Here is a 15,916-nt window from a genome sequence, read left to right on the forward strand (position 1 = left end):
TTATTACAATTCTTCGGAAAACTACAATTTCCCAATTTGACCCCAAACGTTCGTCTTCCCACTTCCCAGCTCCGAATGGACCGCTGCCCGTTTTGTAAATCTTTGTCACCTTTGAATCCTCTTGCCCAGGTCACTGGCAGGTTTACCTTTTGGTGTGACACCTCTTGGGGGCTGATATTGCGGTCTTGGACGTGCGAGGGTTGTTCAAAATGTTGTGCCACAGTGGTGCAATCGTCCAAGAATTGCGCCAACGGTTTTCTTATTTCCCAATGTGTAGACATTTTCGAAGATAACATATTTTTTGTTTCTGTATCCATTACATCATTGTTTGCGTTGGATTTATCTTTAGCATCTCGTTCGGAGAACCGTTGAAACGGCTCCTTGGGCTTGGTCACGCTCCCTCGGCACACCTCCTCCATCAGCCCCGCCCCCTCGGCACACACTCCTCCCTCAGCCCCGCCCCCTCGGCACACTCCTCCCTCAGCCCCGCCCCCTTTGCAACTCCCAATCTCATCTGCAAATGCTAGTAAACGTTTGCCTCCATCATCGTCAACTTCCCCCTTCCTTCTCCCTTTTGTTTATTGTAAATGTTGATTATTGATCTGAAAGATTCCTTAAATTAATATACAAGGTGTGTGTGAGTGTTAAAAGTCAGGAATACGTCATTCGAGCTCAACATTGTACAATCCGGGGAACGTGCGAGTTTAATCGACTTGTGCTCAAACAGTTTGGCCTTTTTTTATTTAGAGTTTGTAAAATCGCTTTGTTGCAATTTCCTGATATTTCGCAATAGCTTTAGATTACAAGCAGCCAATCCCCGGCCCGAAGACCCCAGTCTCGTGTGTGCCCCGCCCCCAATTCCGATCCCTACCCCCACCTTCTTTGCCCATTGCCCCCTGAACTTGAGTTGCGATCCCATCGAGAAGTGGACTCTTCCCAAGGGGAAATTCTTCGAGGAACACCACGGATGCACACGTGCCTGGTAAGTGCGTCGTTCGCACAGATTGTTTATTGTGCTTTTGTTTTCTTTGGGAACTCATTTTCACCAAACTTTTGCTCTGCAGGCAAAAAGTGATGGAAAAGAGACCGAGAACTAATTTCATTTTAATGTTTCCCTTCGTTCTCCTGTTTGTCGCATCCTGCATGGCAGGTAAGCACAAGTCCATCACAACTTATGTCATCAATAATGGAGAAGAAAGTATGCGGGGTTGACATTTTTGACCTTGACCTACTTTAAAGGTCATGACCTTATATAAATTTTTACATTTTTCATCATAAATCCATTAAGGTTTGTTTGATCAGAACGAAATTGCCCTCTCCAGATAACAAAGTAAGGCACACTTACGCTTAATTTACATCATACACCTCCGGGTTAAAGGTCAAGGTAAAATAGCGGTTTAAAAAAAAAATTGCGTAACTTTGCATCACTACATTTTTCCAATGCGGAATCTCAAAGACCGCATCGCCTTCCAATATTGTCTGACATAATAGTGGATCTGCATTGAAGTTGGGAACATAATACTTCATCAGTGTCGTTGACCTCTGTTTTTTAGATTGTGACGTAATTCACAAAAAACACGTTTTTATCATCACTTGTATAATTTTCCTCCGATTTTCATGATGTTGAGTTTTATCGATGGATTGTTGATGGGGACACTTTTTCTTAATTTACACTCACTCTATCCCTAAATGTTGACGGTCAAGGTCGTATGGCTGTCCGAAAAACAATTATGGGCATCAATGGACCGTGGGCGCCAGGGGAGGCTTACCCTTGCCAATCGCTTTGTGATCGCAGATATCTAGTTTACCATTGCAGATCACTTTTTTTTTTTTTTTTTCTTTTTTTTGTATACTGAATCGAGGCTCGTGAAAGAGCTGACATTTACTTCACAAACAAATCAACCAGACAAACAAAGTATATAAAAAGAGGGAGCGGAAGACAAGAGAAGGGGAAGCACACAAATACTTGAGGGCACACAACATTTAAGAGCAGGGAGATGTGTGGGAGGGAGAGGGCTTGGGGGGAGGGGGGTGGCAGAAGTATCAAACACAAGGACACCAAGGACTTCCAGGACAGAAGTTGGTATTTCAAAAAAGTGGAATTGGGGTGAAATTAGCGGGGATAGAAAAGATCAAGGTTTTGGATGGGGGAAGATAAGAGATGGTGGTGAACAGCTGTTTTAAAGACCTGGAGGGTGGAGTGGGATTGAAGAGAGTGAGGGAGTTTGTTCCAGAGGCGGGAGTAAAGAGGAATGAAGTCTTTGAAGTCACATGTTTCATTGTCAATAGTTTGAAAAAGCTAAATGAAAGTTATCATAATATGTTGGGCGATTAAACCAAGTACAGCCATTTAGGCCAAGCAAATGGCATTTACATTTAGGCCAAGCAAATGGCATTTACAAGACAGGTGACACCTTCAATACCTGGTCGAACGTCCATTTATAAATAAGTCTTTCTTATTTTGATTTGTATTTTCAAAAACAGCTTAGTTTTAATAGATTTGGCATTTTATTCCGATTAATTTAATGTAACAGCTCACACGCGTACTCCGATCAAAAACAACGTGGACCACAAGTTCCAGATTTTGCAAAGCACTGAATTAATATTATTGTCCGTGGGTTCAAATTCAGGATATGGAACATAATGATGGGATTCAGATTCAGTATAATGACGGTTGAACGTAATGACGGTTATGGCTGATGTGACGATGCAGGAGCCGTTCATAAATGGCCCAGTATATGGCCAAACGCCCTGTTGGCCCCTTGTATAATTACAACTTCGTCTGAATAGACACGCTGTACTGTAACTGTCAACCGAAAAACATGGTGTCAAATTGCCACTCGTCGTTTTTCAATATTATTTTATTTATTATAATCCCCTTACACCTCCTCGCTACCTGTATAACCACCACACGACCTTTTTTATCCTCATCACCCCCTTTTCCCTGTATTTATTTACCATGTTTTATATGGTTTGCAAATAAATGTCACAATAACGTATTACAAAATGCATTAACCCTCTCATTGCGGCCACTGATGCAATGTCATGGAATAAAACTGCGTCGATCAACTTTGTTTTATTTTTATCACCTCCGCCACCGAAGGTGTTTTCACCCCCGTCTGTATTTGTTTGTTTGTTTGTTGTCTGTATTTGTTTTGTTTGTTATTGTGACATATATTAAAAAGTTGTAGACGGATTCAGATGAAACTTGGTGCACGGTTTGGGTGTATGACTAGGAAGAATTTATTTCTTTTTGGTGAAGAACCGGATCCGAATCAGAGAATTTTTAATTTATTAAGTGATTTTTCACCATTGAGAGATGGGGCCAAAAACTATATATAGCACAATATTTCAAGAAGTTGTGGACAGATTCGGCCGGAACTTGGTGAACAGGTTGGGTATATGACAGGGAATAATTGATTAAATTTTGGTGAAGATCTGGATCAGGATCCGCATACGATAAATGTTTAATTTTTTTTAGAGATTCTTCAACATTGAGAAATATGGTCAACAACGACATATAGCACGATATTTCAAAAAGGTATGCATGGATTGACAAAACTTGGTGGATGAGTTGGTTAGATGACGAGAACAAGCTGATTCGATTCTGGTTCAGGTCCGAATCCAAATTCGGCCTATCAGTGGATACAAAATGTAAACTATTCAGCCTGGCGGAGGTATGCGCTCTACCGAGTACCGTTCTAGTTATGTGCATTTGTTGATGTCTCGAGTCCACCACTTCGCAACTTTAATGAACCCTTAATGATGAACCCAAGGAACCCATCCAGATTTGAAACCGTTTCTACGCTCAAAAGCCCAGCTCAGTAAGAACATGGAGGGCTGGGTGCTATTACGTGAAGGTACTCACGTGCAATCTCCATAAATAGGACAAATGCCGACTAAACCGGCTGCTCTGGTGCAGCGCAAGCCGGCACTGGGAGCTACATCTACAGGTACATGTCCCGCTTCACATGGAGATGTGTCTCTTCTGTTTATAGATTGTTGGGCCACAACTATCACACACTATCTCAAAATGAGCTCACCATTGCTTGAGCGAACCTTGGCTGGACGTAACTTGTCTGATTAGGAAGAGACGTATGTGAATGTGAACATGATTTTATTGAAGGCCACCGTACAAAATGTGTTTTTAGGACACAAGATGGGTAAGTGCATCGTTTCAAATGGTAAATGTGTTGTGGCATCACTCAGTGCTTGCTTACCTGGCTTTGTCTGCAAAATGCAATGTAAAAATACTGTTGTGGAAAAGAACTCCTAATCGTTAATATTGCTTAGTTAGCTCCTCAATGTCAATGTCTTCGAGTTGGTGAACAGGTTGGGTATATGACAATGTCAGTGGATAAATTGGCATGAGATAATTTAATCATTATATTATTATACTAGATGTGTCCCTTTATGTATAGACAAATGATGTCCACCATCCCTAAGGTGTGTGTTCTACAGTGTTCCAGTTTATAACAGAATTTAAATATAATAAAGATTTTAAGGTTTGTAGAAATTATGTTTAGAAGTTTACCACTGTTGATGCAGTGTATTTTACACCACCTCATATAACACACAACACATTACATTAGTTCTTCGTGCCTATGGTTTGTCCTTTATGACATCGCTAAAAACAGTAAGCTTCCTGTTTGGGTGGATGTCCTGAGTGGATTTAGGTTGTCGCGATCACCTGGCAATTAAGGGAAGCCCGTTGAGGGTTAATTGGCTACGGCTATTAACGCTATACCTGGGGTTGGCCTAATGGTTAGGCCGGTGGGCTTGGGATCCTAAGGTCCTGAGTACGAATCCTGTCCAGCTGTTGAATTAATACCAGGTGCGGTTGACTCAGCCTGACATCCTTCTGAGGTCGGCGAAATGAGTACCAGGTTACTGGGTCCTCTCTCAAGGAGGTTGGTGGCAGGATTTACACTCCGGCTGCCGTAAAAACACCTCCTTCCGTAGCACACACAGTGGTGTGTGTCGGGATGGTGCTGAGGAGTCGTGCAAGGGCGGAGCGACATGCTGTGAGCGACATGCTGATCCAGCGTACGCTCCCATACATATATAATAACGCTGTCAATTTAGACCATGCCACACATCTTTGGCATCACTTGGCCGTAACTAGAGACGAGGCATGTGATACAAATTGACGTAACGCCTGGCTGATCTGAAGAGCTCACCGGTATGGGATTGGGATGAAAAGACCCGTAATCTGACCGGAATGGCCAACCCAGCTTTCCGTTATGGTGTCATTGAAGTGGCCTGCCGGATTTGTACCAGGAAAAGGAACAATCCACGTAGATAGGTGCACGAGCTTAACAATACCAGCAACGCTAGCGAGGAGTAAATTGGTAATTTTTACACGAACTACGAGGTTAGCGGATACCTGGGCTGTTTGCCCAAGCTCGTGTAAGTTGATGGTGCACCGCGAGTTTGAATTCAACAACAAAAAATATTTTGTTTTAAAATAGATGCAACAACAACTGTGAAAATGATTCATGAACACAAATGTTCAAGCACCGCTGCCGGTGTCGCGAAATAAATCCGCCCCCGTATAAACTCGCCCCCCGGCGGATACGTTTCTCGCCCCCATCAGAATAGAATCGCCCCCCCATTCTCGTTTACATTTCCATGAAATAAAACATATTTGCTGAGCATTTTCTCAACAAATAAGGTCTTGGCGTTTCAATACGCACCTTATTTATCGTTGTATATATGTACATCAATATATTTAACATGGGTATCAGAATGAAACTTACACTTGAAAAGGACATGGAACTCTTGTTCAGTATTAAATACATCATGTATGGTATGGCAATACTGTGACACTCTAGCTTCATATCGAATGTACTTATGTGACATGTACTTTAAAATGACTACATCTGAAACGAGCAATATGCTTTCTAAAATAAGTAGGAACAGTGATTGATAAATGAGATTCAACATTTAATAATGACTTTTGTGCTTATAAGTAAAACTCTGAGATGTGTTATCAACAGATGCTGACCACATTCGAAAACGATTATCATAAGTCTTTGTCTAAAAGTTGCAACAAACATTGACATCTCCAACTTCTTGTGACAACCACACAAAGCCAAATCCATACTGATATAATATCGTTTTATATGAGCCACCCATGCAACCCGACCAGCATCATCAAGATATTTTAACATGTTATAACATTCATAAGGTAGTCTAGTATTGCTTAGTTGTACAAGTTTACACCAATATTCAGTTGCTCTAGTTGTACATTAATTGTAAAATAACTCTTCCACAATCACTAAGAGCCATACAATTGTTACACTTTTTTCCAAGTTTGAATATCTGCTGAAACATGTACATATGTATTATGAGGGTGCGATTTTGTCATGGGGGAGAGTATATTTCGTGGCAGGGGGGCGAATCTATTTCGAGGGGGGCGAATCTGTACCGGTACAGAATCGCCGGGGGGCGGATCTGTTTCGGGGGCGGATCTGTTTCGTGACACCGGCATTTCCATGCATCTCGGTCATTCCAGATCTAAATCGGAACCCATTGGTTCCAGCCCCACCAGTAAAATGGCCACAACAACTGGCATGTCATCTGTCATCACCACAGAAGTGGAGCCTTCCACACTTTTGTCTGAAGTTGTTATTTCCACAACAAAATAGCACACCGTCAGCACAACACAACCAGAGACTCCAACCAGTGTTACCAAAGGTGAGTGTTCCGAAACCAGTTTTGAAGCTGTCGACTTTATTGGATTCGTAATGTGAATAATTTGGTTGCTGCTATGTTGTTGTTTTTGTCACGGCCCTTCAAACAAATGATTTGGGAGTTCTGCAATGTTTGTCAAGCTTTGAAATTGAGGTTACCGTACATCTGTTGTATTGTTCACCACGTGATTTCCCTGTTAGAAAGAGCCCGACGATTCTCATGCATATCTTTCTCTCCAGATAAATCTACAGATGTCATAATCCTTCCTATGGTTAGTGTGTCGTGCACCTTTCTCTTCTGAAAGATGGCAGAACGGACACTGGTAATGACATTCTTTGCTAAACAATATGGGATGATACGTTGTATCGAATCATAGTTGGCCAATTTGAATAAAAAATTCGGTTTGATTGCTACACGTACCAGCAGAGTAACCGACCAACAGGTAATCTTGTTCCAAGCATACAATACGTTCTTCTGACACCTCCCTTTATTTGGGTGGTGTGTAGGCAACGAATCACTGCCTCAATCGCTCCCCAAACATTTTTTTAAAACCCGGGTTTATGTACAATGTACATGAAGCAAAAACACGTGTACTGCATATGTGCATATATAATAGTTATATCTGTCCACCTGGTGGTGCTTTCCTGTGTACTTATATAACTCGGATAATTCCAATTGTACTTGCCCATGGGCTGAAACTAGTGGCCTGAAGCCTATACGTGCCTCTGAGGCACATGCCGCCTATCAGCTACCACTTTTCGATATTTGATGATCCTTCTAACAGTTCTGGTGTTGTTTTACACTTAAAAGAAAACTTGTAGGGAGGGCATGGCTGTAGGGGTTACCCCATTGGGACATAATCCACAGGCAAGGGACCAGTGGGGCTATTGATTGTATGGACGTGGCGTGCGTTCGGTTGTTGAAGCCACGCCCCCTGAAGAGTGATTTGCGTTATAAAATATGCGTGAGTTCCGGTATGAGTTAGTTCTGTTGGAATAAAGGAGCTTTGATCAAGCTATAAAGCACCTCGCCCTCTCGTTATCCGCAACTCCTACATTGGTGACCCCGTCTTGCTCCCGAACATTTTCGGGGCTTCAAACGAACATGGCGACAAGCGCAGTTTCGATTAAACTGCCGGAGTTTTGGGAACGACAAGCTGCCGTTTGGTTCGCACAAGCTGAGGTCCAATTCGCCATTCGAAGCATTTCTGCTGACGACACGAAGTATTATTATGTCGCGTCTGCGCTCAGCGGCTCCACTGCGACCAGAGTAGTGAGCCTTCTTCAGGATCCTCCGAAGGGATGCAAGTACGAGACGCTAAAGGCGCTGCTGCTCGTAACCTTCGAGCTCACTGAGGCCGAGCGCGCCCGCGAACTACTTTCTCTACCCGGGCTGGGCGACTCCAAGCCTTCGGAGCTTATGGACCACATGTTGTCTCCACTGGGCATCCACCGACCATGTTTCCTCTTCAAAGAACTGTTCCTGCAACAGCTTCCAGGTCTGGTACAGACAGCCCTGGCCAACTCGTCTGTTAAGGATTTCCACGTCCTGGCCAGGGAAGCAGACAAGTATTTCTCCACCAGCCAGCAATGTAGTGCGGCCGCATGGGACCCCGGCCCTGTCGAGCCTGCGCCACTGGCGGACACCGTCGCGGCCACCATTACGGCCCAGCGGCAGAAGGCCCCAGGCTTGTGCTTTTACCAGGCAAGGTTTGGGCCCAAGGCCAAGGCATGCCAGCTACTCTGCAGCTTCAGCGAGTCAGGAAACGGGGTGGCCGGCACTCGTTAACTGCCATGAGCATCGGCCGTTCGGGCAGTTTGTTGTTCATTTCGGACACCGACTCCGGACATCATTTCCTCTGCGACACAGGGGCCCAGGTGAGCATTCTACCTGCATCAGCATTGGACCGGGAGGCCGGGAGTCACGGCCCTGCCCTAGAAGCCGCCAATGGCAGTGCTATTCAGACTTTTGGCAAACGGACCATGGCACTGTGCTTTGGCGGGCAGTGGTTTACATGGGATTTTGTCATGGCAAGGGTGTCCACCCCCTTGCTGGGCGCTGATTTCCTCTGCGCCAACGGCCTATTGGTGGATGTTAAAAATCGGCAGCTCAATAATGCAGAGACATTCAGTTCACTTCCATGCTCGCTGAGTGGGTCCACCTCGACGAGGCTTGCGTGCACGCTCTCGACCTCTGATGAGTTCGCCTGCCTCCTCACCGAGTTCCCGGCCCTTACACAGCCCACCTTTTCGGCCGTTGCCATCAAGCACGGGGTGGAGCATCACATTCCGATCACCGGCCCGCCTGTCTATGCCCGGGCTCATTTGCAGGCCAATAATATTAAATTTTGAATATTTCAGACAACATAGAAACGTTTGTTTTACGTTATAAAAGAAACAAACGACAACACAGAAACGAAACCGACGAAGGCGCCGGAGGCATTATGGTTTCAGGTTGTCCTTCCGTCTGTCCATCTGTCCGTCCCTGATAGGTTTTCGTGACCACGATAACTTGAGAACGGCTAAACGGATCTGAGTCAAACTTGGTGCAGGTATGTATAATGAGGTAAAGATGAACTGATTCGATTTTGGGGTCACGGGTCAAAGGGTAAAGGTCAGTGGTCATTTTAGGTTTAAAAAAAACCATCCGTCCGTGGTAGGTTTTCGTTGCTGCTATAATAATAATAATAATTCATTTATTTTGTATAGCGCTTTTCATGAAGCCCAAAGGCGCTTTGACAGAGTGCAAAACATAATGCATAACAAAACATGAAAACAACAATTGCAAAAAGACAAGAATCAATAGGGAAATATTTAAAGCAAAAGGAGGGAGAAGGAGAAGTGATAGTCAGGGGTTAAATGCTGTGGGTTGAATGTTGAATGCACTGCTGAACAGGTGGGTCTTGAGTGATGTTTTGAATGTGGTGAGTGAGGAGGAGTCTCTGATGGTGTGAGGTAGTGAGTTCCAGAGGGTGGGAGCAGCGATGGAGAAGGCCCTGTCCCCCCAGGATCTGAATTTGGTCCGGATGGGGGGGGGGGGTCAGGAGGTTGGTACCAGCAGTTGCGGGTGGGAGTGTGTCTGGAGAGGAGGTCAGCCAGGTAGGATGGGGCCAGGTTATGGAGGGCTTTGTAGGTCAAGAGGAGGATTTTGTACTGGATTCTCTGGGAGATGGGGAGCCAGTGAAGCTTGTAAAGGACGGGGGTGATGTGGTCACGGGTCCACGAATGGGTGAGTAGACGGGCAGCGGAGTTCTGAATGTATTGGAGTTTATTGGTGATTGTTGAGGGTGAACCATAGAGGAGGCTATTGCAGTAGTCCAGACGGGAGGTGATGAAGGCGTGGATGAGGGTTTCTGCAGCCGTGGAGGAGAGGGATGAGCGGAGACGGGCGATGTTTTTCAGGTGAAAGAAGGCTGTCTTTGTGATCTGTTTAGTGTATTTGTCGAAGGAGAGGGTTTGGTCAAAGATGACGCCAAGATTCCGGATGAGAGGGGAGGTGGATACTGGGATACCGTCGATGTTGAGGGCAAAGTTATGGGTGGATTTTGTGAGCGTTTTTGGGCCAATGATGATTATTTCAGATTTATCACAGTTAAGTTTGAGGAAGTTGATTTGAAGCCAGGATTTTATTTCAGAGATGCAGTTTGTCAGGATAGAGTGGGTGTCGGTGGAGACGGACTTGGTGGAGATGAAAAGCTGGATGTCATCGGCGAAGCAGTGGAATTGGAGACGATGACGGCGGATTAAGTGACCATGGGGGGACAGGTAAAGGATGAAGAGGAGGGGGCCAAGAACTGAACCTTCGGGGACACCTTGGGGGAGGGGAGCAGTGGGGGATTTGCAGTTATTGATGGAGATGAACTGGCGTCTGTCAGAGATGTATGATTTAATCCAAGAGAGGGCAGTGCCGGTAACGTTAAAGGTGGATTCAAGTCGGGTGAGGAGGATGGCGTGATCGATGGTGTCAAAGGCAGCGCTGAGGTCGAGGAGGACGAGAATGTTGAGGTTGCCAGCGTCAGAGGAGAGAAGAAGGTCGTTGGTGATTTTGAGGAGAGCAGTTTCAGTACTGTGGTTGGAGCGGAATCCGGATTGGAATGTTTCATACAGGTTATTGGCAGAGAGGTGATGTTTGAGTTGCGCGGCTACAGCGCGTTCCAAAACTTTTGACAGAAAGGGTAGGTTGGAGATGGGTCTGAAGTTATTTAGGGTGTCAGGGTTTAGACCAGGTTTTTTTAGAATGGGGGTAACAGCAGCAATTTTAAGGGATGGTGGGTCGATGCCTGTAGACAGGGAGAAGTTTATTGTTGCAATGATAAGTGGAGAGAGAGCAGGGAGGGAGGCCTTGACAAAGCTGGAGGGGATGGGGTCAAGAGTGCAGGTGGCAGTTTTCAATCCTATGAGGAGTTCAGAGAGGTCAGTAGGGGAGACCGGGGAGAATTGAGACAGGGGAAGGCAGGATAAGGGGGGGCAGGTGGTTGGAGGGGGAGCGGGTGCGGCGGTGGTCAAGCTGTTGTAGATGTTGTCAATTTTGCGTTGGAAGAAAGAAAGGAAGGAGATGCAGTTGTCTACTGTGAATGACTGGGTGGTGGTGTTCAGGGGGCTGAGGAGCTTAAGACTGTAACTTAAGAACAACTGAAGGGATCCAAGTCAAACTTGGTACAACTATATATAATGATGCAAAGATGAACTAATAACATTATGGGGTCAAAAGGTTAGATAAAGGTCTTGGTCAGCAAAAAAAATTCTGTTACCGAGCTAACTTGTGAACCACTGTTGGGATTTTGACCAAACTTGGTATACAAGTATATATTATGATGGAAAGATGAACCGATTCGATTTTGGCAACAAGAGGTCAAAGGTCAGATTCTGGCTCAGCCTTTATTAGACTTCTGGCTCAGACAGTTTGGGTTAGCGGACCCACTGACGCGACAATACCACAAAGTAAATTGTTCATTTTTACACCAACTTTGAGGTTATTGAATACCTGAGCTGGTTGCCCAAGGTGGTATAAGGTGATTGTGCATCATAATTTTGAATTCCACAAAAAACTTCATTTTCTTTTAAAATAGATGAAACAACAACTGTGACAACGAATCATGAACACAAATCTTCAAGCACCTCTGCTGGTATTACCACACACCGTGGTCGTTCCAGATCTACATTCGAACCCATTGGTTCCACCCCCACCAGTAAAATGGCCACAACAACTGGCTTTTCTTCCCTCATCAGCACAGAAGCAGAGGCTTCCCCAGTTTCGTCTATGGTTGTTATTTCCACAACAAAAGAGGACACCACCAGCACGACGCAACCCGAGACTACAACGAGTGTTTCCAAAGGTGAGTGTTATAAACCAGTGTTGAAGCTGTTGGGTTTGCAATTCTTCTTAATTTAGTTGCTGCAATGTTTTAGATTTTGTTGTCGTTATAGTCACGGCCCTTCAAACTAATGATTTTGGGAGAGCTGTAATGTTTGTCAAGCTTTGAAATTGAGGTTACATCTTTTGTGTTGTTTCATTGACATGGGGTTACAATCCTGGCCGAGTTGCCACTCCGACAAAGAACACTCTTCCGCATCGAACAACAAACGCTGGCAAATGGGATGCCCCAGTTTAACATCCATAATTTGAGGGACTGAAGGGAAGATAGAATTGATCAGCGCGGAACTACATAACTTCCGGTTAGTGCACCCTTCGCGACAACACAAACCACAGAAGGGCACGTGTTGCAGCCGGAAATTATGGAAACAGTGCAGGTTATTTGATCATAACTCGCTTAATTCTTGTCTGATCTTTAAAATTTTAACTTTCCGACAAGCTAGAAGTAATTCTCTTTCTAACAATATAAAGCTTTATGAAAAATAATACGAAATGTTTGAATAGCCGCCCGCGGAACTACGTAACTTCCGGTTAGTGCACCCTTCGTGACAACAGTCACGTGATTGGATACGTTGAAAACAAACCACAAAAGGGCACGTGTTGCAGCGTACTTCCGGTAGTCTCGCCCTCATCGATTGTGACAATCTCTGGATTCGCACACAACGATTACTCACCTTCCACGTGCAATGCCGCCAGGACAAGCGTTCATAGCGTGTGAAAGAGGTCCAGCTCCATCAAAACAGTCATCCTTCCACCTTGTCATAACCAAATAGATAACCGATCTTACCCCTCCCTTTCCTCCCCAATTGCTTTGTGTCACTTTGATCAGTAACCATTATATGGTTTTGGCTTCGACGAGACCAAATTTTTGAAAACGTTTAACGCAGCGGCATTTTTTAGTGGAGGTTGGTAGCCATTCTTTCTCACCTCATACAGGTGGTGCAGATTATGAAAAAAAAATGGCTACCAAGCTGAAATGTTTGTTTTTGACCCTGAAAATTGAAAAACAAAATGGCTGCCAAAACCACATAAATGTATCACTGACCAACAAAATGTGTTCAACTCTAACTCTAAAAGTATTCCTGCTAGCTTAAAAATTTAAAAACGTAAATGTTCAGAAAGTGCATATCTACCTGACAAACATACAAATTATATATATTGTGATTTATTTGTCTTTGCAAAAGAGCTAAAACTGTCATTTGCAGGCCAATTATATTAAATTTTGAATATTTCAGACAACATAGAAACGTTTGTTTTACGTCATAAAAGAAACAAACGACAACATAGAAACGAAACCGACGAAGGCGCCGGAGCCATTAATGGTTTCAGGTTGTCCGTCCGTCTGTCCATCCGTCCGTCCGTGATAGGTTTTCGTTACCACGATAACTTGAGAACGGCTAAACGGATCTTAGTCAAACTTGGTGCAGGTATGTATAATGAGGTAAAGATGAACTGATTAGATTTTGGCGTCACGGGTCAAAGGGTAAAGGTCAGAGGTCATTTTAGGTAAAAAAAAAAACATCCGTCCGTGGTAGGTTTTCGTTGCTGCTGTAACTTAAGAACAACTGAAGGGATCCAAGTCAAACTTGGTACAACTATATATAATGATGCAAAGATGAACTGATAACATCATGGGGTCAAAAGGTTAGACAAAGGTCTTGGTCAGCAAAAAAAAAATTCTGTTACCGAGCTAACTTGTGAACCACTATTGGGATTTTGACCAAACTTGGTATATAAGTATATATTATGATGGAAAGATGAACCGATTCGATTTTGGCAACAAGAGGTCAAAGGTCAGAGGCTGTAATAGGTTTTCGTTACCGCGATAACCAAAGAACGGCTGAAGTGAACAAAGTCAAACTTTGTACAAGTATGTTCAATTATGTGACGATAAATGGATTAGGTTATACGGTCGAGAGGACAGAGGTCTCGTCAGGTAAAAATTCTTTTACTGCACTAACTTGTGAACCAGTGATGGGATTTTGACCAAACTCGTAGAAATATATATTATGATGCAAAGATGAACTGATTAGATTTCAGCGTCAAAGGTCAGAGGACATGTCAGTTAAAAATGTGATACTTGGGAATAAAAAATGTGATACTTTGGTTTGATCGTTTTATGTACTAGCAGAGTACCCACCCTTGAGGCGATCTTGGTCGAAGTGCACAACACGTTCTTCTGACATATCGCTTAACTTGGGCTGTGTATAGGCAACAGACTGCTGTCTCAGTCGCTCCCCAAAAAAAATAATAACCCTGCTTACATACATGAAGCAAAAGCATGTGTACTGCATATGTGCATGTATAATACATTGTGGTTATATAGCTCGGCTAATTCCAAATGCACTGACCCATAGGCTGACAACAGAGGCCTGAAGCCTATATGTACTGTCGCCTTCACAAATACCATGATGCCTATTGGCTCCAACCTTTCGGTATGTGATGAGCCTTTTCACAGTCACTTCTGTGTTGCACTGAAAGGGAAACTTATGAGGGCACGGCGAAAATATGACCCCTCTGAAGACGTCTAACACTTACCAAAATAGTGCATACGTGATTTTTTTTGGAAGTTACAATTGTGGGTGGTGTTAGGCCATTGTCCATGTCCAGCAAGTAATGCTAGCACAAGGGACACTTCACCTTAACATCCATCCCAGGGACGGCTCACACATCGATTAGAATTACCTTGCATGCGGAACACCGGAATGACTGGGAAAGGCCAGGCCAACACAGGTGGTCTGCAAGATAACATGTAATTGCTCCACGTCAATCCACATAAACATTCACATGTGTTGTCATCAGCCTACATAGTTTGCTGTATTATCTGTACACTTGGTGGTGCTTATGTGTGAAAGAAAAGTCGAGGTACATTAAAAGCTGGACCTTGTCATAACCAAATGACAGCCAACAATGAAATGGAAATCTGCCAACATCACCGCTTTGCACAAAAAGGTGCAAAAACAGATCCTAACAACTACAGACCAATCCGCCTTCTCCCAATTATCAGCAAAGTCATGGAATCCATCATTGCTTCAGATATGAAATCTTTCCTCTTCTCCAATGGCTTGATCTCTGATCATCAATTTGGTTTCAGACATGGTCACTCCACTCTGGACATGCTGCTTTTGCTTTCTCAACAATGGATGGGGGTCCTCAATGCCAAACAGGAAATTAGAGCTGTCTCCCTTGACATATCACGTGCCTTCGATACGGTCTGGCACCCCGCTCTGCTCACCAAACTCTCCTCCTTTGGTATCCCTAGAAATCTCCACGCATGGCTGGCGGACTTCCTCTCTAGACGAAGTCAACGTGTGGCCCTGAATGGGTTTCTCTGATCTCCTCTTCCTGTTCAGGCTGGAGTTCCCCAAGGCAGTGTTCTGGGCCCTGTGCTTTTTCTGGTCTTCATCAATGATCTCTCTGACTCTCTTGAAAATCCTCTATATCTCTTTGCTGATGACTCTACTCTCTGCTCCATTCCTCATCCCTCAGGTCGGCAGTCTGCAGCCTCCTCACTCTCTGCAGACCTGGACAAAATCACAGACTGGGCAAACAAGTGGAACATGTCTTTCAATCCTGACAAATCTCACACTCTTACAATGTCTCTCTGAAAAGACCGACTGGACAACCCTCCCATCCACTTTCTGAATAATCCTCTCCAAGAAGTTCTGTCACTCAAGCTTTTTGGTCTCACTATCTGCCATGATCTTTCCTGGGAAAACCACATTTCAAATCTGGCCTCCAAAGCCAGTTGCCGACTGGGCATCCTCCATCGTGCGAAGTCCTTCCTTGGCACACCTGAGCTCCTCAACACATACAAGGCTTTCATCTGCAGCTCAATGGAATACTG

The 15,916-nt window shown here is 44.3% G+C and overlaps 1 protein-coding gene across 1 annotated transcript in view; it reads left to right on the forward strand.

Moving 5' to 3' along the window:
- Positions 1 to 861: 861 nt before the first annotated feature.
- Positions 862 to 15,916, forward strand: part of LOC137425854 (uncharacterized) — a 138,168-nt gene continuing 123,113 nt past the window's right edge. The window contains exons 1-3 of the mRNA XM_078775774.1: positions 862 to 982; positions 1,065 to 1,150; positions 11,765 to 12,031. Coding sequence (XP_078631900.1) covers positions 1,075 to 1,150; positions 11,765 to 12,031 — 343 coding nt within the window. The 5' untranslated portion in view covers positions 862 to 982; positions 1,065 to 1,074. The remainder of the gene's footprint in view (positions 983 to 1,064; positions 1,151 to 11,764; positions 12,032 to 15,916) is intronic.

This window comes from Myxine glutinosa, chromosome 4 (assembly GCF_964187855.1).
Source record: "Myxine glutinosa chromosome 4, kmMyxGlut1.1, whole genome shotgun sequence".
NCBI classification, from domain to species: Eukaryota; Metazoa; Chordata; class Myxini; order Myxiniformes; family Myxinidae; genus Myxine; species Myxine glutinosa.